Source organism: Odocoileus virginianus, chromosome 31 (genome assembly GCF_023699985.2).
Source record: "Odocoileus virginianus isolate 20LAN1187 ecotype Illinois chromosome 31, Ovbor_1.2, whole genome shotgun sequence".
In the NCBI taxonomy this organism is placed as follows: Eukaryota; Metazoa; Chordata; class Mammalia; order Artiodactyla; family Cervidae; genus Odocoileus; species Odocoileus virginianus.
In genome coordinates, this window is record NC_069704.1 from 27091845 (window position 1) to 27116577 (window position 24733).

The following is a 24733-nucleotide window of genomic DNA, read 5'->3' on the forward strand; positions in this document are numbered from 1 at the left end:
GGAAGCAGATGTCTTAAATCCTAGCCCAGAAACTGGCTCAGTTATTTTCCAATATATTTTATAGGGTAAAACAGACTCTGAGCCCCCAAAAGTGCGGGGACATAGATCCTCACATCTCAGTGCAAAGAGTGTTCAGAATCTGTGGCCATGTTTGAATCTGTTATACCCTCCATCTCCAGAGCAGACAAATGGAGCATCAGGTAGCCTTGTGCATCACCAATTTGTGCTCCCCAGATATATCCATTTTCAGAAATTTGGTTTCCTCTGATATTATTTCTGAATTTCTACCTAATGTTTATGCTGTGATTTCTTGGTTTTTCAGTTTTAGACATTAAATTTAGACATCATTTTAAAATAATTAGACCTATAATCCTCACCTGTTTTCCCCATGAACAAGTCTGTCTGGAAACCCTCTGTTCTGCTCTAATCTGGGCTGTCTGGACAGATGATAAAATGAACAAGGTGGCAATTTGAGGAATGTGAAAATTAAAACACATTCCAACTTCTAGTTAATAACCTAAATGTTCTTAATTAAACTATCTCAGGAATGCCCTACACGTATTCTCAGATCAGGTTTTTTTCTGTCCTTTTATTGGCTATCAGTTCAGTTCAGTCGCTCAGTTGTGTCCGACTCTTTGTGACCCCATGGACTGCAGCACGCCAGGCCTCCCTGTCTATCACCAACTCAAACTTGAGTTTACTCAAACTCATGTGCATTGAGTCAGTGAGGCCATCCAACCATCTCATCCTCTGTCATCCCCTTCTCCTCTTACCTTCAACTTTTCCCAGCATCAGGGTCTTTTCAAATGAGTCAGCTCTTCACATCAGGTGACCAAAACACTGGAGTTTCAGCTTCAGCATCAGTCCTTCCAATGAACACCTAAGACTGATCTCCTTTAGGATGGACTGGTTGGATCTCCTTGCAGTCCAGGGGACTCTCAAGAGCCTTTTCCAACACCATAGTTTAAAAGTATCAATTCTTCGGCACTCAACTTTCTTTATAGTCCAACTCTCACATCCATACACGACTACTGGAAAAACCATAGCCTTGACTAGACGGACCTTTATTGGCAATGTAATGTCTCTGCTTTTTAATATGCTTTCTAGGTTAGTCATAACTTTTCTCCCAAGGAGCAAGCATCTTTTAATTTCATGGCTGCAGTCACCATCTACAGTGATTTTGGAGCCCCCCAAAATAAAGTCTGACACTGTTTCCACTGTTTCCCCATAAATTTCCCATCAAGTGATGGGACTGGATGCCATGATCTTTGTTTTCTGAATGTTGAGCTTTAAGCCAACTTTTTCACTATCCTCTTTCATCAAGAGGCTCTTTAGTTCTTCTTTGTTTTCTGCCATAAGGGTGGTGTCATCTGCATATCAGGTTATTGATATTTCTCCCAGCAATCTTGATTCCAGCTTGTGCTTCATCCAGCCCAGCATTTCTCATGATGTACTCTGCATATAAGTTAAATAAGCAGGGTGACAATATACAGCCTTGACATACTCCTTTTCCTATTTGGAACCATTCAGTTGTTCATGTCTGGTTCTAACTTGCTTCCTGATCTGCATACAGATTTCTCAACAGGCAGGTCAGGTGGTCTGGTATTCCCATCTCTTGAAAAATTCTCTACAATTTGTTGTGATCCACACAGTCAAAGGCTTTGGCATAGTCAATAAAGCAGAAGTAGATATTTTTCTGGAACTCCCTTGCTTTTCGATGAGCCAGCTGATGTTGGCAATTTGATCTCTGGTTCCTCTGCCTTTTCTAAATCCAGCTTGAACATCTGGAGGTTCACGGTTCACGTATTGCTAAAGCCTGGCTTGGAGAATTTTGAGTATTACTTTACTAGCATGTGAGATGAGTCCAGTTGTGTGGTAGTTTGAGCATTCTTTGGCATTGCCTTTCTTTGGGATTAGAATGAAAACTGACCTTTTGCAGTCCTGTGGCACTGCTGGGTTTTCCAAATTTGCTGGCATATTGAGTGCAGCACTTTCACAGCATCATCTTTTAGGATTTGAAATAGCTCAACTGGAATTCCATCATCTCCACTAGCTTTGTTCACAGTGATGCTTCCTAAGGCCCACCTGAGTTCATATTCCAGGATGTCTGGCTCTAGGTGAGTGATCATACCATCGTGATTATCTGTGTCGTGAAGATCTTTTTTGTACAGTTCTGTTTATTCTTGCCACCTCTTCTTAAATATCTGCTTCTGTTAGGTCCATACCATTTTTGTACTTTATCGAGCCCATCTTTACATGAAATGTTCCCTTGCTATCTCTAATTGTCTTGAATCAATCTCTAATTTTTCCTATTGTGTTATTTTCCTCTATTTCTTTGCACTGGTCACTGAGGAAGGCTTTCTTATCTCTCCTTGCTATTCTTTGGAACTCTGCATTCAAATAGGCATATCTTTCCTGTTCTCCTTTGCTTTTTGCTTTTTTGCATCTTTTTTTCTTGGGGATGGTCTTGGTCCCTGTCTCCTGTACAAAGTCACGAACCTCCATCCATAGTTCATCAGGCACTCTGTCTACCAGATCTAGTCCCTTAAATCTATTTCCTACTTCCACTGTATAATCGTTACGGATTTGCTTTAGGTCATACTTGAATGGTCAAATGGTTTTCCCTACTTTCTTCAATTTATGTCTGAATTTGGCAATAAGGAGTTCATAATCTGAGCCACAGTCAGCTCCTGGTCTTGTTTTTGCTGACTGTATAAAGCTTCTCCATCTTTGGCTATAAAGAATATAACCAGATTTTGGTGTTGACCATCTGGTGATGTCTGTGTGTAGAGACTTCTCGTGTTTTTGGACGAGGGTGTTTGCTATGACCAGTGAATTCTCTTGGCAAAACTCTTAGCCTTTGTCCTGCTTCATTGGTGGGGCCATGCTCAGTAAATTGTTAATCCAATTTTCTGTTGATGGGTGGGGCTGTGTTCCCTCCCTGCTATTTATGTGGAGCCAAACTGTGGTGGAGGTAATACAGATAATGGTGACCTCCCTCAAAAGATCCCATGCATGTACTGCTGTACTCAGTGCCCCCAACCCTACAGCAGGCCACCACCGACCATGCCTCCTCCAGAGACTCCTGGACACCCACAGGCCACTCCCGGATGTATTATTGGCTATAGTAAGCAGTTATACACTGAATTACTCTCAATTTGTCAAGGGCTGAAATTTTCTTCATAGTCTGGCTCCAATTCTGTGATCAACTGTCCTTTGCATGGCTTTAGATTCCCTTTGGTTTTTAATCAACATACCCAAAAGGTGCTTGGGGAGACTCAAATCAGTGATATTAAATACATAAGTAAGCAGACTAATAGACAAATAATTTTGTTTTCAATTCAGGAATCATTAAGATGTAATAGTTATAAAGCTGGTTGTCAGGCATTTTCTTCCTTTCTCGTTACATCTCTCTGTATGTTTGTTTACCATTATTTCTGCAATACAATTCATGAAAACCCTGTAGATGGCACTCAGGAGAAAGGAAAGGTTTCTGTGAACTGCACTGACCTCTAGTGCTTCAGCTCCTCTCAGACCGTTCTGTGGCCTCTGTATTTCCCTGAGATATAGGAGGGCCTCTGAAGATAGGCAGGTCAAGAATTTTAGTGAGGAGCATAATTATCCAGAATGCGTGTTATAATGGGCTTCCCAGGTGGTGGTAGTGAGGAGTGCAGGTGCATCTTCTGCCGATGCAGGAGATGCAAGAGACACAGGTTCCATCCCAGGGTGGGAAAGATCCCCTTAAGGAGGAAATGGTAACCCACTCCAGTATTCCTCTGGCTGAAAAATCCCATGAGCAGAGGAGCCTGGCAGACTACAGCCCACGGGGTCGCAAAGAGTTGCACAGACCTGAGCACATTCCACAGGAAGATATTTGTGACCCATCTCAGAGACTTAACAAGCCTGGTCTTTGCTCCAAGACTGCAGTTTTGCAGACTCCAAGGTGCTTTGGTGCAGGTCTCCATTACACTAAAAAAAATATTGCCTTAATGTCTAGGCTTGCTTTCCTTAATATCACCTAGTAAAGCAGCCTTGACACTGCTCACTCACGGCTCCACACCGTAACTGAGGCCCTGGCGTTGCATTTGGTTTACCCGTGGGGAAATGCACATCTATTCTGTATACAGTGAGGTGAACACCGATGAAGGCAAACATCTTGTGTAACAACGCCCTGTCAAAATGCACAACATGTTTCCTGTGTGCATCCGTGTCCATTCTATAAAACGGTCGCGTCCTCCACCATTGCCCTACCTGCGTGAAGAACGCAAGCCATAGCCGTCACGCCCGGGAATCATACTGCAACCTTCCCAGTGCACACCTAGGAACGGCCGGGTGGGCGTGACTGGGGCACCACGTTGCCAATCGGCGCCCGGCTTGTTGATGGGTGTCAAATGCCGGTCGCTGATTGGCCGTGGCAAACCAGGCCTCTTCCTCTTAGCCTCACGCTGTCTGGACATTGCATCACCCGGCCAAGACGCAGACTCGTTTCTTTCAGAGCTGCGCCGTCCTGGAGGCCGCTAAGGTACGGTCGGTCCTGCTCGTGGGGCCCCTCGGGTACTCCCTGTCCTGCCCGCGGGGCTCCCCAGGTCACCTTGTCCTGCCCACGGGCCCCTCAGATACGCCCCTTCCTGCCCACGGGGACCCACGGTCCCCTCTGGTTCACCAGAATTTTTTTCAATGTTTATTGGGGGCCATGGGTTAGTACGTGCATATCCGTTTCCAAGGAAAAGATTGGGAGACGGTCTAAATGGTGCGAAAGAGTCCAACCAGGTACTAGTACTGGCTCAGCGGTTCGACCGAGCATTACAAACCTTGCAAGTTACTCAGCTTCAGCCTGGGATCCTGGTAGCTAACATTTGAGCCGTTGAGTGATTGAGAGAATTTAGTGTGATCGAGCTTACTGGAGAAGTTCAGATGGTGGCGAAATTACTTGAAAGTCTAGGTATTCATAAGAACACATCAAATCTTAAGTTCCCATAATGAGCGTGTATTGCTGGGTGTCTGTGATTAGAGGGAAGTAAGCACAGCGTCTCCCGTGTAACAGTCTTTAAAACCGTAATCCAAGGGCCCAGATGAGGACCGCTTCTTCGGTGGGAGAAGAAGGCTTCTCAGGAACCGCAGTGGATTTAGCCCTGAAAATGAATAGTAACTGGAGGAGTAGGTGCAGAGAACTGTAGTATAATGTAGAAAAGGATTTTACGTTGTACGTGATTCAGGAGATGGGGAGTTGCTATATTCACTGTAGCTTCGTGGTGAGGAACAAGTGGGAGACGATGCTTAACTTCCAGCCTTATGAATTTATGATTTTCTTCTTTAGTGAAGTGGTGTTTCAAATGAATCCACGAAAGAAGATGAGTTTTTTTTATTAGGTGGGACAATATTAGTTTTTGCCTTCTTTCAGGAGTTGCAGAGAAGAAAGGCAGGATGAAACTAGAGGCAAAGCAATTGGTTGAGAGATTTTAGTAAATAAGATGAGCTTTTAAAAATTATCGGTAAAATAGTGGACTAAGTATCCTTTTCATAAGTAATTATTAAAGAGTGAATTATAGGGAACAGGAGGCAGCTCAATGTAGATTGCACTCTAATTCTTTTTGGGAAGATGGTTTAGTGACCGGGCAAAGGCAGGAAGAGTAGCATTTGTGGACAAAGAAATAGTAATAGTTTCCATAGGTGGCAAGTGATGGCTGTGATTTCACTTAATCTTAAATTAGCATTGCGAGTATTTACAACCTTTATTTTACAGATGATGGAATTGAGGTTTAAAGGTTGAATAACTTTTCCTATAAGCCACATACTAAGTTGTGGCACCAAAACTGTCACATTCCAAAGCCAACCCTCTTAATCATCATTCCTGCCAAGAGGAGCCCATGGAGTGGGATAGATTGGAAAATCAGTTGGGAGGAGTATCACTAAGGATGCTGACAAAGGGATTCGTTTAAATATTTTTGAGCACCTATGCTGTGTAAGTACACAGTGAGACACAAAATAGTAAGAGGTTAGTGAAATGCTTTTGCCAGCAACAAGTTTGCAGTTGAATTGGAGAGACATGGGGCATGCAATATAAATAAACCTTGATGTGTGGGAGAGGAACAGATTCTGGGGAGGGGGATATTTAATTTTGAAGAAGGTGGATTGGTAAATTCCCATAGAGCAGAGTACATTTATGCTAAGTAGTGCTAGAGTACTTAAGAGAAAAGGCCTGAAACTGGAAAGCAGTTATGTCAGCCGGAAGTTTTGTTTCTCAGCAGTGTCTAAGAATGTGGTATAGTTCGGAGCTTGAGTTTTGTAAGAGTAAAGGAAAGGTCAGGAGCAAGAATTGTAGGTAAGATCGTGCCCCAGTGAAAAGCCTGAACAGAAACCATTGGGAGTAAGGAACCACTGGATTTTTTTTTTTTTTTTAATACAGAAATGTACTTTAGTAGAGAAATGGTACTTCCAGAACTTTTCCACTAGGAAGATGGTGTGCAGGATGTATGTATTTATTTTTCTCTTGTCGTGTCCAACTCTGTGCGACCTTATAGACTGTAGCTTACCAGGCTCCTCTGTCCATGGAGTTCTCCAGGCAAGAGTACTGGAGTGGGTAGCCATTCCCTCCTCCAGGGGATCTTTCCTACTCAGGGATCAAACCTGGGTCTCCCATATTGCAGACAGATTCTTTAGTTTCTGAGCCACCAGGGAAACCTGATAAAGTTAATGACATACTCAAAAATAATCAAAACAGAGTAATATGAAGTAAATAAAAATCTGTTCCTTCACACTTTCCTCATTGTATCCTATTCTCTGGTGGTAGCCATTGTTAAATTTGGTGGGTAACCTTCTAAATTAAGTACAGAATTGCTTAAACATAGACTTAGTATATATTTGTATATTTTCTAATCACTTGAAAATAATGCATATAGTATAAATTACTATCAGCAGCTGTGACTCACTGGTTTTCAGTATGTTTAATATGTATGCTTACATATTTTGGTTTATTATTTTTACTGCCTGCATGGTATTGATGTACCATAATTTATTTTAGTCTATTACTTATTCATGGGTATTTAAATTGTTTTCAGATATTTGTCTATAGAAGTGCTTCTGTTGATATCTTTATACATATTTTACACATTTGCGTAAGTATATCTCTGGCTTGCTGCTGCTGCTGCTGCTAAGTTGCTTCAGTCGTGTCTGACTCTGTGACCTCATAGCCGACAGCCCACCGGTCTCCTCTGTCCCTGGGATTCTCCAGGCCAGAATACTGGAGTGGGCTGCCATTTCCTTCTCCAATGCATGCCTTTCTGGCTTATATGTTAATAAGATATAAGTTGCTTTTAAAAAGGCTGGAGATGGACCCACCACTGGGGTTAAATTTGACTTAATGTAGCAGGTTATGAAGATCTGGGAATGAGAAAGATGGAATAGAGAAATAGACTTAGAAGTAAAACCCATGTAACTTGGTGATCTGTTGGATGTGGGGATCATCTGGTAGTATTAAAGGTGACTCAGAAATTTCAGGTAAGGGGAAGAAATAGTGGAACTACTAGAACAGTGATATTAAAAATGGGAACAAGTGTGGTAAAGATCATGAGATTTATTTTTGAATTTTTTTGGTGTGCTTTTCCAAGATATGTTGAGGTAACCACAAGTAAAGGTCAAAAAGGGTATCTAGAAATTGCTGAAGAGGATGTTGAGGCTAAAGAGGTCAGAAGGAGTCATGGACTAGGGAAGATAGTGGAGACCTTGAATTACAGTTAAAAGGAAGAAGAGGAGATTGCTTCCCTGAGCATGACTGGTAAGGTTAATCCCCCTCCTCTTTCTGCACCCACTTTCACCCACAAGCCCTGTGGTTACTGGATGCTGTTGTGCAGGTACAGCTCTCCAGTGGATGTGAGGGGCCAGAGCAATCCTGTGATATATGCATGGAGGCTGTTTCTCCTCAGCAGCCGCCATAGCCCGGTCACTGATACAGGACGCTTCCTGGGATAGTCAGTGCCATTACATGGGGTCTTTGTGTTTGGCCTAATAATGCAGTGGTTCTTAATCTTCGGAGATGTAGAGGCTCACTGGAAATTTTATAAAACTTTAAAGCCATCTTCACAGAAAGCTTAACTCATTTTCTTTAAAAAAAAAAAAAAAAGGAAAAATGTTCAGATAAATGAAATAGCAGAACAGTTTAAGAGGAGGACTTAAATTGTGATGTGCATGCTAATCCCCTCAGGTCTTGTTAAAATGTAGATTTGGACTCCTTAATCTGAGGAAGGGCTGGTGAGTCTACTCCAGTCAACTTTTATAGATGCTGGTAATAATAGGACCAGCCTTGACAAGCATTAAGAGTGACGGATGTAAATGTGTTGATATCTGAAGATCTGTTAGTCTTCAGATATTACCTCTTTAAGTTGCAACTGGCCTCTAATAAAGTTGTCACTGATCCAGTAGGACTCCTACTACATCAGTAAATGCACAGACTTTAACTCCTCTCTCCATCCTTGAAAGGCTGTGAGTTATGACAAGAGCTGAAGATCCAAAGTGCCTTTCAACTTCTGTTTGATGACATGTAATGGCACAATCTGGGGTTTCCCAGGTGGCACTAGTAGTAAGTGTGTATCCTGCCTGCCAATGCAGGATACATAAGAGATGCAGGTTCAGTCTCTGGGTTGGGAAGATCCCCTGGAGGAGGGCATGGCAGCCCACTCCAGTATTCTTGCCTGGAGAATCCCATGGACAGAGGAGGCCTGGCAGGCTACAGTCCATAGGGTCGCACAGAGTTGGACATGACTAAAGTGACTTTGCACGCACATACGCATGTAAATGGCTTACTCTAATCAGAAAATGGATAGTTGAGTTAAATGGCACACATGTTCTTTCCTTATTTTTTTCCTATATATATAAAACTCATAGGCACGCTCACGTCTCAAAAATGAATGAAAGAGGGGCAAAAGGAGAAATACTGCTTGTAACAAACTTTAATTAAACAGATCACTCATTTCTGTGTGTGACTCAGACCTCTGTGGCATAAATCTCATTTTCTATAGATTTTCACTTATGTGCAAAATCAATATCCTTTTGATTTTTTAATCCCTTGTCTTGGCTGCCAGGAAGCTCATAGTTATATCTTGAATCGGTGTTGCTAATTTAGACCAAGGATCTGCATGATTTAAATTTTCCCTGATCTTGAATTTCCATATAATTTTAATTAAATTCCCTAATTTTATTTTTAATCAGTTTGTGTATTTGCCATTTCATGGTTAGTCCTTTAGTTAGTCTCTTCACATTCTCTGTCAAATAAAATAGAATAAAAATGTGTTAACATAGTAAGGGCTAGATCTTTGAAATTCCATAATTTCTACCATTGCTTTATATATGTAGCTTTTTTTTTTTTAATAAAAAAATTTTTTTTTATGACATAGTTCAGTTATGGTGCTTAGGCTTTGATTTTTCAGAATTGGTTGACGTATGTCAGTTTCTGTGCTTCTAGAGTCAATTATCTCAGATTGTTATTTGAGTTCTTAACAAATTTTTCTCATTATTAGAGTTCTTGTCCCATTGTAATCTGATGTTGGCTTGGAAATCTGGTCACCAACCTTATTAAAATTATAAAGTGAGAATAAATAGGCTTTGAGGAGAAATGGGCTCAAGGATGCCCACTAGATAGTTAAACTACTAAATAGTTAAACCCAGACTGATCAGGTATTTCTGAATGAGGCTGTTAACTTCTGAAAAAGACACTAAGACCTCTCACTCGGCACTAAATCAGAGAGGCATGGGATTTGTCCTTTACAAAAATCATGAGTAAGTAGCACAATTGGTAAAATGTAAAATTAAAATAATCTTGGAATTATTTGAATGTAATTCTTATCTTTTTAGCTTTAACATTTTTTAAGGTTTTGCCTGTTTGCCTCAGAAAGATTTGGTTGATTCAACAGAAGTACTTTATGTCTTATGAATGTAGGTAAGAATTTTTACCTACTTTGAGATTTATTTTTTCAGATTATTAATGAATTTTTAGTATCATTACAATTGGCAAGGTTTTCTTTTCTTTTAAGAAATGTGTTGCCTGCCGTTACTAAATGTTATACTGTAGTTGAAGAATAAATGAGTGTGAATTGGACATAAATTTTGAAATTTAAAAGTACCATATGTTTTTACTTAATACTATATACAAAAATAACTCAAGATGGATCATTGACCTAACTGTAAGAGCTAAAACATCACAACCTTGTTGTCTGTAGTGATTTCTTAGGTATGAAACTAAAAGTTCAAGTAACAAAACCAGTAAATAAACTGAACTTCACCAAAATTAAAAGTGTTCATGCTTCAAAGAATATACCATGAAGAAAATAAGAAACAAGCTATGGAATGGGAAAATTTCTTTGCAAATCCTGTAACTGATAAGGGGCTTGTACCTAGACTGTATAAAGAATTCTCACAATTAAGCAGTAAAAAGATAGTCCAATTAAACAGTAGGCAAAAGATGAACAGACATTTCTCCAAAGAAGGTATAAAATGACCGATAAGCTCAGCATCACTATCAGCATCACTAATCATTAGGGAAATGGAAATCAAAAGCATGATAAGATACTACTTTATACCACCTAGGATTTCATATAATCCAAAGTTGGACAATAAGGAGTGAGGATGTAGAAAAACTGGAATCTTATTCTCTGCTAGGAGAATGTAAAATGACACAGCAGCTTTGGAACACATTTTGGCAGTTTCTCAAAAAGTTGAACACAGTTAGCATAACCCAGCAGTTGCACTCCTAGGTATTTACCTAAGAGCTGAAAACTTATGTCCACATAAAAACTGCCCTGTCCAAAAGTGAAAACAATGCTAATGTCCATGAACTGAGAAATTAATAAAGAAAAAGTGTCATATCTGTAAAATGAATTATTATTCAGCCATAAATGAAAAATGAAGTATGAGTACGTGTTACAACATGGATGAACCTTGAAAACATAATTCTAAGTAAAAGAAGCCAGACCCAGTAGTCTGTATGTACGTAATTTCATTTATGTGAAATGTCCAAAATAGGAAGATCTAGAGAGGAGGCAGAACAGTCACCAGATAGTGAAGAAGAGGAAGGAGAATGACTGCTAATGTTGACAGTTTTTTGGAAAGCTGAAGAGGAGGGAGTAGTGATGAAAATGTTTTGGAATTAGAGAGTGGTGGTGGTTGCACAGTCTTGTGTATATACTTTAAAAAGAAAAAGGCAAAAGTGAATTGTACACTTTAAAAGGGTGAACTTTATGGTATGTGAACTTTACCTTTAAAAAGTTTAATGTACCATGTAGTAGCATTGCTAGTGATAGGAACATTCATTTTAATGTATGGTACTCTGTTATTCCTAGATTTCTTCTTTGAGAATAAAAAATTTGATTTCTCTTGCAGTGACAAAAATGGTTCAGCAGGTTCCAGAAAACATCAATTTTCCTGCTGAAGAAGAGAAAATCTTGCAGTTTTGGTCCGACTTTAATTGTTTCCAGGAGTGCTTAAAGCAATCAAAACATAAGCCAAAGTATGTGAATTTCTTTGGTAAAGGTATAGTCTAAAAATAATCATTTCTCAGAATCTCCTACCTCTTTATATATCTCAGTAGTAGATATATGTTGAATGAATGAGCTTTTAACTACTAGAGTTTCTTATTAATTAGTTTATTAATTATCAATTAGTAATAATTATTAATAATTATCTTATTAATTAGTTTCCATTTCTTATTGAGGTCTTCCAAACAGTTTATATGTCAAGTCTCTTCCTTTCCACTTTTCTTATCACCACCATTCTCATTTAATCATTTAGACAAGTAGTGTAGTAACTTTCTATTGGGGTTCTTCCTACCTCTAGTCTTTATTCACCTAAAAACCAGTCTTTTTTTTAATTACTGTTTTTCTCATGTGTCTCTTCTGCTCAAAAAACCTTAGAATAGGTGTTTTTTGCCCTATTTTATAGATGATCTAACTTACAATCAGGATGAATAGTTTCCTTTAGATCATAGAACTAATACATGAAGAATGGATGGTCTAATGCAGGTCTCTCCAAATGGTCATATTTAGCCTTTTTGAATACAAGGCCTCCAGTAGACATCTAATCAGTTATGTCTGAGTTTCCTAGCCTTGCAGCTTTTCTTCTCGCCAAAGACACTACTGTTACCGGAGCTGTCTCTAGTAAAATGCTGTCTTAGTTTTTGCTGTCTATTTTAAAGTAACAACAAATTTTTCTTACCTCTTAGATTTACCTTCTATGATGGGCCTCCTTTTGCAACTGGACTGCCTCACTATGGGCATATACTTGCAGGGACAATTAAAGATATAGTTACAAGATATGCTCACCAGAGTGGGTTTCACGTTGACAGAAGATTTGGTTGGGATTGTCATGGTTTACCTGTGGTATGTTTGAGTTATCAGCTGTATTATGTTCTGATATTTTAAAATAAGCATTATGTTTCAATATATAATATGTTAAATTATGAATTTTTGCTATAATCAGATATTCTTCAACCTTATTTCTAATAATACTATGTATAGTTCATTTTCTCTATAGATTTTCTGAGAACTAACTTTTTAAAATCCCTTTTATTTTCTAGCTTTGTTGAATTGCGTTTATTTCATAGGGCAGGGATGTTAACAATCTTATTGCAAATTTTCAGGAATACGAAATTGATAAGACCCTGGGAATCAGAGGACCAGAGGATGTAGCCAAATTGGGAATTGCAGAGTATAACAGTCAGTGCCGAGCAATTGTGATGCGATACTCTACTGAATGGAAGGTATAATTGGCTGTTTTAAGTAAAATTTTTTTTAGAAACTAGTTTTTAAAATGGAGTTGAAATACTTTATGATCGTTTGTGCTTTTTATGACATGCACCCAAGGTTGACTATCCTCTTTAAAGGACTGTTTAGCTTCCATCTTCAACTTCATTACCTAAACTGTTAAGCTGAACCCTCTTTTTTCTGATTTCTATGTTCGTGATTGATCTTCCAAATTTAATCTCCTACCTACCCACAGTGTATGACAGGAATCATGCTATCCTAGCAAACAGATTAACTTGAATGTTGCAATTTTAAAATTCAGATGTTAAAAATAATTCACATTTGGACTGGTTGTTATATTAGCTTGATTCCCATCTTGCCCGCTGCTTTTCTAGTCAGAGAGCTCCCATAGCTGATTCATTTAAGTATAATAACTGTCAAGTCTGGCAGAGGTCTTGTCTTCTCTTAATTCTGATGGGCTTAGAAACAAAGGTCTTCAACTCCCCCTTTCCTCCCTGCCTCTCAGATTGTTGTACAACGGTACAGATTCCTGTACAATGCAAAAACATATCTGGCTTTTATTTTTTTCCATCTTCATGATCTTACCACTTTTTCAAATTTGCTGTTCCTACCAGTGGTATCAGTCTTCCAGACTTCAAATTTTAGTCATCATGACCTGTTCAAATGTCACAAACCTTTCTTAATATCTCTTATCTAGACATTTCTTTCCATTCCTACAACCTAGTCTTTTGGCCACCATTGTCTTCATTTCTATAACAATCTAATAATTGGTCTCTTGCTCATGTTCTTTCTACTTAACTTGCCAAGTTATTTCTCTCAAGACTGTTTATTATGCTTTTTCTGCTCAAAACTTATTTTTATTGTTTAATGAAATTTGATTTCATAAACCTAAAAATCAAAGCTCCATAATTTTCTCCTAACCTAACTTTCCTGAATCTACCTTTATTGCTTGGTCACTAATAGGGGAAGGTCCTGATGGTTGTAATATACATGTGGGCTGTTTTTTTCCCCCCAAAATAGTATAAAGAGCCTCTATAGCAAACACACACTTCCCAAAAGCTAACACCTTTAATGACTATGGTATAATTATCAAAATCAGGAAATTAACATTGATACAATATTATACACCTATTCAGATTTAACCAGTTGGCCACTAATTCTTATTTCTAATGCAAGATCCAGTCTGGGAATACAGATTTCATTTAGTTGTATCTCTGCAGTCTCCTTCAATCTGGAACATTCCTTTAGTCTTTTGTCTTCATGACCTTGTCGCCTTTTAGAGAATACAGAAATTCCCTCAATGTCTGATATTTCTTCATGATTCAGTTTAGGTTATACTTTTTGGGCAAAAATGCCTAAGAAGTAACATCAAGCCCTCTTAGTCTGTCATATCAGAAGGCACGTGGTGTCGATATGTCTCATTGGCGTTGTTAATGTTGTTCACTAAGGCAATTCTGTTAAGTTTCTCCATTGTCAAGTTTCGGGTTTTCCTTTGTAATTAGTAAGTACCCTGTTTCTTATCATACTGTGACTCATTAATTTCAGCAACCATTGATGATTCATGCCAGCAACAGTTAGATCTGCAGTGTTTGACATGTGGTAGCTTTGGTAGCCTTTTATGTGTTGTTTACAATATAGATTTACTTGAACCATTGATTGTTCTTCCACAATCATCATATATAATGATGGTAATTGCTATGTAATAACATGTCGTTGTCTAAAAACTCTAATATTCCTATCTTTTTAATATTCACATGCTTTAAGTCTACTATTACCAGGCTTGGCCGATGGATTGATTTTGACAATGACTATAAAACTCTGTATCCACAATTCATGGAATCTGTCTGGTAAGTTTATTTGACGGTATAAATATGACTGTTTGTTGCATTAGTAGAGAGGTGCTCTAGTATGAATCAGCTTGTTTCATAGTTACCTGAAATCTTTGGGAATTGGTTTGTTTTTTCTTTGTTTTTAAAGACTTAATTTTGCTAGGAACCTAAAAAATGCTCTAAAAAGATAAAGAGAGGAAGATACAGAGATTTCCCACATATTTTGTGCCTCCACACATAGAGAGCCTCCTCTGTTATCAACATCCCCCACCAGAGTGGTACTTTTGTTACAGTTCATGAACCTGTATTGATGGATCATAGTCAATTGAAGTCCAGAGTTTCCATTAGGGTTCCCTCTTCCTGTACATTCTTTGGATTTGGACAGATGTGTGACGACATACTTCCATAATTCTGGTATCATACAAAGTATTTATATTCCCCGAAATTCTACAGTACTATTCATTCCTTCCACCCCTGAATTTATCTTTGAATTCAGTATATTTTAGATTCTAAGAAGGTATTAATGATACTTGAATTTTTGATGTGTACTTGAACTTTTTTACTGAGAGAAATTATATATGCAGTCACTGTTTCCTAACAGATTCAAAATTAATTTTGCTTCCTTTAACTGTAAATAAGAACTGTTGCAATGCCAGTTTTGATAGGTAATTTAACTGGAGCTTCCTACAGTAGTCTGAGAATCATTACATATCATTAGTTTGCAAACAATTATTATGGCTACAGAATGCCCTGTGTACATAACTCAGACCTTGAGGAAGTCCTACTTTTGTTAAGTTATGTATAATTACAGGTGAGTTGCAGAGATCTTTTGTAGGATTCTTTCTTTAGCGGGGGGGGCGGGGGGGGGGTTCCCTGCACTGAAGTCCTTGTGCTTCTTACTGTCTTCCTGTCTCCCTGATTACATTTCTGTTAGTCAATATCTGTTGCACATGCTTGGCACATGCCCTTTGAGGAGCTAGATATCTAGGGCAGTTCTCAGACCCTCTGACTCTAATGTACCCCTGTGAGTGCATCTCCAGACCCATATATCCAAGGGTGGAAGTTGATTAAATTCTCTGGCAAGGCAGGAACTTTGGAAAGAGGTTCTTCCTATTTCACTGACTAGGTGGAGTTCTCATGACTAGTGCATTCTAAAAAAGCAGGGTTTCTGTTAAATATCTGAAAAAGAAGGTATTCTTTATGCTCCAGATCAGCATTTAAGTATTTAGCACTTAAATGTGGTTAGTATGACTGAGAAACTGAGCTTCTAATTTTAATGAATTTAAATGAACACATATGGCTAGTGCTACCATAGTAGACAGTGCAGCTTTGCATCATACTTCTTTATTTATATTAAAACATACTTCAATCGGGAACATCATTCAAAGCCTCTCAGTATTAGAATGTTAGTTATTGCGGAGGAACATGTTGGCATATAAATAAGGCACATAAACCTGGCGTGAATATAAAAATACTAGTAGGTGATACATTTTAAATGATAGCGTTAATGGTGATAATGTAGATTGAGTTGGTACTTTTGAGTATATATAAAATACTTCCATATCAATTTTCCCAGATGATTCAGAAAGTCCTGTGACTTGGGGTTAGACCCTGTTGGAGGTAAAGGCAAGTGACTGTGATTTGTTGCTGAGATCACTCAGCGAGTTATATGGCTCTTAGGCTTGAATCTGGATCTTAATATCAAATCTGACAGTTCCTCTGGTCTCCTATGAATGTACTGTGAATCAGAGTCTATAATTTAAAGTTTGAATTTGGGAAATTTTTTACAAGACACCAGGCTTTCAGACTTTATTCAAAGTCAAGGAATACCATGAAAATTTGTGCATAGTTTTTTCACAAAAATGTATTTTACCATATGGGAGAGAATTTAATTCATTTATTGTTCTGAGTACTTAGGACTCAAACTACAAAAATGAGTTAAATAAAGGCAGAATTGAGTAAGGATTCCCACCAAATCCATTCTTGTATCCGTCTAGGAAAGGTGACTAGTACCACAGGAGAACCTGGGATGACTGTTTTGCAGTGTCTTGGTGCACTTAGCTTAAAGCAACATGTTTAAGTGTTCAATAAAAATTCTTGACTGACTATAGGAGAGATATCTGATCCTAATCCCAATTGTTTCTACTTAAGCCTTTGTAAAACTGTCCATTATAGTGAAATTTAAGCAATACACCAGAAAAGTATGAAGAAAAACAACCTAAAATCCCAACTATAAGTTAACACATTGGTGGAAACCTATTTTTTTTAGCATCTCTAAAAATGTAAATATGTATACTGATATGCACAGTTTTACATAAATGGTACCTCATTGTACAATATGGTGTCAATTGCTTTTCTCAGTCAACATCCAGTCATGAGCATCTTTCTGTATCAACACTTTTAATGTCTATGTTGTTGTTGTTTAGTCTCTAAGTGGTGTCTGACGCTTTGTGACACCATGGACTGTAGCCTGCCAGGCTCCTGTGTCCATGGGATTCACCAGGCAAGAATACAGGAGTGGATTATTGTTTCCCTCTCCAGGTTTAATGTCTACATAATATTGCATTATACTGATCTGTTATAATTTACCAGCTATTCACCAGTTGAGAGACATTGTGTTTCTACTTCTTTGCCTGTCAGATACTCTGCAAATGGAAACTAAACTGGCATAGATGTTTGTATTTGGGAAAACAGGATTTTGGCGATGTAATTTTTGAAAAATTCTTTCTCTTTACTTGTCAGGTGGATCTTCAAACAACTCTATGATAAAGGCCTTGTTTATAGAGGTGTGAAAGTCATGCCCTTCTCCACTGCGTGCAATACTCCCCTCTCCAACTTTGAATCTCACCAGAATTACAAGGTATGTGAGATGGCATTGGACATTAAGTTATGTAATCAGAAGTTAAATGGTAACTTAGTCCCAGTGTGGAATGTTAAGCCTGGGGAGTGATGTAAATGATGTATCTTAATGTGATGTGTGTACGTGTGCTCTTACTTTTGTCTGACTCTCTCTGACCTCATGGACTGTGTCCTGCCAGGCTCCTCTGTTCATGGAATTTTCCAGGCAAAAATATTGGAGTGGGTTGCCATTTCCTTCTCCAGGGGATCTTCCCACCTAGGGATCAAACCCATGTCTCTTGCTTCTCCTGCATTGGCAGGCAGATTTTTATGAACTGAGCCACTGGAGAAGCCCTCGGCTGGTCTTAATGGATAGATTTTGATTGATAGATTTTGCTTATTTTAACCATGTTTTTATGCCTCTCTTTGTTTAATAAGTCCAGCTCTGCTCTATTTTCCTCAAGTCACTGTTTCATAAGGCTTATTGCTTAGGATTATTTTATGCCTCATCTAAGACCTTGTAATATCATTTATTTGTTAAAAGTATTTGAAAGAAAATCTGATTTGCCATTGGTGATGTGTTACGATCTTTGCTTTGATGAATGAAATAACTTGCTGTCTTTGGTATAAGAATTTAAACATGTCTGATATTTACACAGTGTACTTTGTTCAGTCATTTAGTCCTGTCCAGCTCTTTGTGATGCCAAGGACTACAGCACACCAGGCTTCCCTGTCCTTCACCATTTCCCAGAGCTTGCTCAAACTCATGTCCATTGAGTCGGTGATGCCATCCAGCCATCTTGCTCTCTGTCATCCTCTGCTCCTCCTACCTTCAATCTGTCCCAACATCGGGGTCTTTTCTGCTGAGTCAGCTCTTTGCATCAGGTGGCCAAAGTATTGGAGCTTCAGCTTCAGCATCAGTCCTTCAAGTGCATATTCAGGATTGGTTTCCTTTAGGATTGACTGGTTTGATCTCCTTGCAGTCCAAGGGAGTCAGTGTACTGCTTTACCTTATCCAGAGAGATAGTAAAAACTGTAAGTCTTTAGAAATAAGAGGTATCTGTTCTCACATGTTTGTATTCAAGTAGTGGTTTTATTTCTGATGTTACTTAACATCTTGTCCTCTTTGTTTTTAAAGGACTTTGATTTGTTCAGAATTCTTATTTCATGACTTAGGCTTGGAAATTATTAAAACTTGCACTTCGGATGCATTTTCCATCTTAGAGAATGCTTTCAACATCTCATTGGATTGTTCATAGGGACTCCTATTATTATATTTTTTAAATAAAATATATTAAACACATAAAAATGTAGAGATTAATATAATAACTGTTGAGTACCAAAGACTTAAACTTTTTCAGATCTGAATATATTGCTGTATTTTCTTCCTTCTTAAAAACACTTTAATGTGAAGAATTTCAAGCATGCACAAAAGTAGACAATAATTAGCTAACTCTCCTGTGCCTATCATGTATCCCCAACAGTCTCTATAGCCAGTCCTGCCCCATCTACACACTTCATTTATTTCTCCCAGATGCTTTTTCAAAAGCAAATTATAGACATGTCATTTTATTGATAAGTAATCCATTATGTACCTTTAATAAATTAATCTTTCTTTAACATTACCATAGTACTATTGTCACACCTTAAAAAGTCACATCAATCATTTTGAATATTCTTAATGTTAAATATTCTGCAGTTGTTTAACTGCTGGATATCATCAGTGTTCACATTTCTATTTGTCTCATAAATAGCGTCTTTTCCCCCTAAGGTTATTTCTAGTTGTTTGTTTTTTAATCCAGACCTGAGGAAAGTTCATATTCAGTAATAGTTGTCTCTTAGATCTTTTTTAATGTGTAGGTCTCCATTTCTGTTTTTGTGTTTTTCTTTTGCTTCCCTCGCCCCCCACCCACCCCCCACCTTTGCAAATCTGGGAAAGTCTGGGAAACAAATCTGCAGTGTCTGGGAAACTGGTGTTGCTTTGTAGAGTTTCCCATGATCTGTGTTTTAATGATTACAACTTCATAATCTGATTTAACATTTTCTCTGTCCTCTGCATTTTATAAATATAAGTACTTTGTTTCTGTGTTTGTTTTTTTCTTTGTATATAATAGAGGTCAGTATTTGTTTTTTTTATTTGGACATGCATAGATCTTAAGCATACCAAGTAATGGGTTGCATTAGGGAATTCCCTGGCAAATCGGTGGTTAGGACTCTGAGCTTTCACTGCCGAGGGCACAGGTTTTGTCCCTGGTCTTGGAACTAAAATCCTGCAAGTCCTGTGGTATGGCCAAAAAAATTAAAAATAAAATTGGTTGCACTAAATGCATCTATTTTTTTCAAATATATCAGATATCACAGGTAACTGTTGATTAGTTTTGTCTGGTTCTGTACTTTGAAGAAATGGGAAGATATACTATGTATTCTTTTCTTTCTGGCTTTTCTCTCTCAGCATTGCTTGTGATAGTCATCCATGTTTTGTAGAGTTATGGATCTTTTGTTCTAATACTGTGTAGGTTAAATCTACCACAGTTTGTTTATTTATACCACCTTTCTCTTTTCCATTTCTTTCTTTATATCCTGATAGGTAACCACTATGCTGAATTTAGGGTTTCTTAATTATGCATATTTTTATGTTTTTACTAGATACATAAGTATTTATTTACAGTATATACTGTTTTTATATATGTTTTTGAGTATCATCCATTGTTCTTATTTGGAACCTTGCCTTTTAAAATAAACATTATCTTTTAAAATTCCTTCTTATTTATACATGTAGCTTTAAGTTTAATTTTAACTGCTGTTTTTTGAGCTGGTTAGATAGCATCACTGACTCGATGGACGTGAACTTGGGCAAACTGTAATAAATAGAGGGGGCAGGGAGACCTGATGTGCTGTATGGGCTCACAAAGAGTCAGACACAAGTTATCGAATGAACAACAATGTAGCAGTGATCCCCAGCCTTTTGGTTTTGTGGAAGATGGTTTTTCCACAGACCAAGTAAGGGGATGGTTTGGGGATGATACAAGCACATTACATTTATTGTGCACATTATTTCTGTTATTATTACATCACCTTTAGTTTTTAGCTTATTTAACTTATATGCAGAGTACATCATGCAAAATGCCAGGCTGGATGACCTACAAACTGGAATCAAGATTGCCAGGGGAAATATCAATATCCTCAGATATGCAGGACACCACCCTTACGGCTGAAAGTGAAGAAGAACTAAAGAGCCTCGATGAAAGTGAAAGAGAAGAGTGAAAAAGTTGGCTTAAAACTCAGCATTCAAAAAACTAAGATCATGGCATCCAGTCCCATCACTTTATGGCAAATAAAAGGAGAAACACTGGAAACAGTGGCTTTCTTTATTTTTCTGGGCTCCAAAATTACTGCAGATGGTGACTGCAGCTGTGAAATTAAAAGACTCTTGCTCCTTGGAAGAAAAGCTATGACCAACCTAGACAGAGATGTTACTTTACCAACAAAGGTCTGTCTAGTCAAAGCTATGGTTTTTCCAGTAGTCATGTATGTGTGTGAGAGTTGGACTATAAGGAAAGCTGAGTGCTAAAGAATTGATGCTTTTGAGCTGTGGTGTTGAAGACTCTTGAGAGTCCCTTGGACTACAAGGAGATCAAACCAGTCCATTCTAAAGGAAATCAGTCCTGAATATTGGAAGGACTGATGCTGAAGCTCAAGCTCCAATACTTTGGCCACCTGGTGCGAAGAACTGACTTATTTGAAAAGACCCTGGTGCTGAGAAAGATTGAAGGCAGGAGGAGAAGGGGATGACAGAGGATGATATGGTTGGATGGCATCACCAATGCAATAGACCTGAGTTTGAGTAGGCTCCGGGAGTTGGTGATGTACAGGGAAGCCTGGTATGCTGCAGTCCATGGAGTCGCAGAGTCAGATCTGACTGAGCGACTGAACTGAAGTGAACTGATTACATCACCTCCACCGCAGACCATCGGGGATTGGATCCCAGAGGTTGGGGACCTCTGCTGCATGTGTGTGTGTGTTCATTTGTTTCCAGCTCTGTGACCCCATGGATTGTAGCCCACCAGGCTCCTCCGTCTGGAATTTTCCAGATGAGAATCCTGGAGTAGGTTGCCATTTCCTCCTCCAGGGAATCTTAGGAATCCAGGATTCGGACCCGGGGATCAAACCCCCATCTCTTACATCTCCTGGACCCTTTCATCTAACAAATAGGTTACAGTTTATCTATTCATTCTTTTGATAGATGTTTGAATTGTTCAGAGAGCTAGGGTTTTTTTTTTTTTTCTTTTTTCAAATGGTAACAGTGTTGTTCCAAACATTTTGTAATACAAATCCTTGTGTACTGTGCTGGAGTTTTCTTTGGTAACTAAATTTTTACATGTTAGTTTCCTATAGTAGTTTGGTCCTAGAGTTTTCAAAGTTTATACTCATCTATAAGTAAATAGATACATTTCCTTATTGGGAAAGAGCAGGCTGTAGGGAAGTAAATTGAGTTAATGAAGAAAATCCTTCCAGACTTCTCAAAAGATAACTGAGCATACACACACAAACTAAATGATGATATATAAAAATACTTATTTTTTATATTGTCTTAATTTTTAGTTTCTAGAAGTCTGGTTGATGTGATTGTTTATGAAGCTTATGCTCATTGTGGAAAATTTAGAAGCCATAGAAGATATTAAGAAGAAGGAGAAAATTATAATCCCAGTACCCAAAGGAAATCACCATTAATGTTTTATTTTAAGTTTTCCTTTAGTGGCTTTATTATTTTTTAAGTTTTTTATGTTCATTACTATATTTATTAAAATTAATATTTGTATACCTTAGTACCTATTTCCTGACTTCATAAGACAGCATTTTTTTTGCTCTTCCATTTCCTTGCTCTATTCCATATACTTGTACAAAATGAATGTATATTTGAAGCCAGTGCCCCGATAAAGTTAAGAAGGAGCCTGATCAAGTAATCTATCAAAAGCTCTCCCTTCTCATGGCCCTTTCAGTTTAGTTTGTGTCACCCTACTCCTTTGTAGTTACTACTGCCCTCATTCCAACCTCATTGTTCACTGATTCTTTGCTAAATATGAATACAGTTGTACAGTTTGTTCTTTTTTGTCTGTCCGACTTCTTTTTCTCAAGATTGTGTTTCTGAAAGTCATCCGTGTTGTGTGTAGTTGTAGATCATTTTAGTTACTGCCAAGTATTTAGCTTATCTATTCTAATGGCTAAATTCATTTATTTATGTGGCTGTGTCAGGTCTTGGCTGTGGCATGTGAGGTCTTTTTTTGAGGCTCACAGACTACCTAGTTGTGGCTCATGGGCTTCAGTAGTTGCCAAGTGGGCTTAGCTGTTCCATGACATGTGGGATCTTAGTTCCTGACCAGGGATTGAACATGCTTCCCTGGCATTGCAGGACAGAGTCTTAGCCACTGGACCACCAGAGAAGTCCCTATCCCTTCTAATGTTGATTGCCATTTGGGTAATATCTAGTTATTGGCTGTTAATGAATATTCTAGAACTTGAGTTTTGGGGAGTATATATAGACATTTCTATTGCTTACATTCCCAGGAGTGGAATTATTGTGTCATAAGATATACTTACATTTAGCTCTAGTATAGAGTTGGCAAACTTTGTAAAGGACCAGATAGTAATCATTTTAGACTTTGTAAGCCACATGGTCTGTCAGTCCTGTCAAAACCATTCTTAGCTCTTGGGCTGTACACAAAACTGGTAGTGGCCAGGTTTGACTCAAGGACTATAGTTCATTGTCTCCCACTCTTAAAGACTTTTCCAAAGGGGTTATACTGATTTATACCTCCACTAGACTGTTAAGATTACATTGCATCCTTGCCAACACTTAGTATTTTCTTTCTTTTTTTTTTTTTTGCTTTGGTCATGCTTTAATTGTGTACTAAGGATTATTTTGGACATAATTTCAGATTTCCTGAAAAGTTGAAAACACAATTCTCAGTGAAATTTTTATTAATATATTTTTGAATAAATAATAGCTGTTTTCCAAAATGGTTATTTTATTGACTCTTTATGGACTTTATAAAATAGATCATTGTAATAGTGAAATCTCCATTATATATCCCTCTTGATAAACTTTAAGTATTTTAGTTGTGACTACTAAGGTAATTATTAAAGCATTTCTTTATATAAAAATGTATTTGGAATTTCCTGCTTTGTGTTTTCTTCTTACAAATGTGGCAGATTTTTTTTTAAAGCTCAGTTTATTCTGAAAATCAAATTATTGTATTCTTTAGGATCAGTTCCTTTTTCTTGCAAGTCTGCTATTATGAATTTTATTAAAGAATATTTTATCTAATTTGATTTCAGGATGTTCAAGATCCTTCAATATTTGTAACTTTCCCTTTGGAGGAAGATGAAAATATTTCTCTGGTTGCCTGGACAACTACTCCCTGGACTCTTCCTAGTAACCTTGCCTTGTGTGTTAATCCCGACTTGCAATATGTGAAGATTAAAGGTAAGTGTGAGCCTCGTTCTTTATGATTGATATGAATAAAATAATTTTAATGCATGAAAGCTGACATTTCTTTCCTTTTTTTTTTTACTTTTTTAATTGAAGTATAGTTGATATACATTGTTAGTTGCAAGCTTCCCAGGTTGTACTAGTGGTAAGGAACACCCCTGTCAGGTAAAGAACCTGCCTGCCAATGCAGGATATGCAGGAGACTTGGGTTTGATTCCTAGGTCAGGAAGATTCCCTGGAGGAGGAAATGACAACCCGCTCAAGTACTGCATGGAGAATCCCATGGACAGAGGAGCCTGGCAGGCTACTGCCATAGGGTTGCAAACAGTCGGACACAACTGAAACAACTTAGCACATATTAGTTACAGGTTTACAGCAAAGTAATTAGATGTTTGTATACACTGGACAATAAACATCACAGTAAGTCTAGTTAATTCCATCACCAGACATACTTACAGAATTGTCTTCTTGTGGCGAGACTTTTTAAGATCTGCTCTCTCAGTAACTTTCAAATATGCAATATAGTGTTAACTGTGGTTGCCATGCTATAAACTTTATCCCCATGCCTTATTTTATAATTGGAGGTTTATACCTTTTGACTTCCCTTACTCATTTTGTCACCCTCTCTTCCTTATATCCTGCCTCTGGTAACCACCAGTCTGTTCTCTGTATCCATGAGGTTTATTTTTGTTGTTTTGATTTTGTTTTTATTCCACAGAAAAGTGAGATGATAAGTGTCTTTTTTAGACTTCTTTCACTTAGCCTGATGGCCTTAACATCTATCCATGATGTTTTAAACAGCAAAATTTCATTCTTTCATATAGCCA

General features: G+C 37.9%; 1 protein-coding gene and 1 non-coding gene across 6 annotated transcripts in view; both read left to right on the plus strand.

The window, feature by feature from the left end:
- Nucleotides 1–4414: 4414 nt before the first annotated feature.
- The window catches only part of IARS1 (isoleucyl-tRNA synthetase 1), an 80423-nt gene continuing 60104 nt past the window's right edge, over nt 4415–24733 (plus strand). The window contains exons 1-9 of one of the 5 annotated variants that reach the window (XM_070459467.1): nt 4428–4522; nt 7059–7115; nt 9847–9931; nt 11371–11497; nt 12209–12365; nt 12626–12745; nt 14514–14596; nt 17321–17438; nt 23753–23900. In XM_070459467.1, the coding sequence (XP_070315568.1) occupies nt 9922–9931; nt 11371–11497; nt 12209–12365; nt 12626–12745; nt 14514–14596; nt 17321–17438; nt 23753–23900 (763 nt within the window). In that variant the 5' untranslated portion in view covers nt 4428–4522; nt 7059–7115; nt 9847–9921. Of the gene's footprint in view, nt 4523–7058; nt 7116–7607; nt 7775–9846; nt 9932–11370; nt 11498–12208; nt 12366–12625; nt 12746–14513; nt 14597–17320; nt 17439–23752; nt 23901–24733 lie in introns of those variants that run through there. The other 4 variants (XM_070459463.1, XM_070459466.1, XM_070459465.1 and 1 more) reach the window with 4 other exon arrangements.
- LOC139032488 (small nucleolar RNA SNORA84) lies at nt 7821–7953 on the plus strand. Its single transcript, XR_011485041.1, has one exon. It is a non-coding gene; the product is annotated as a small nucleolar RNA SNORA84 (small nucleolar RNA).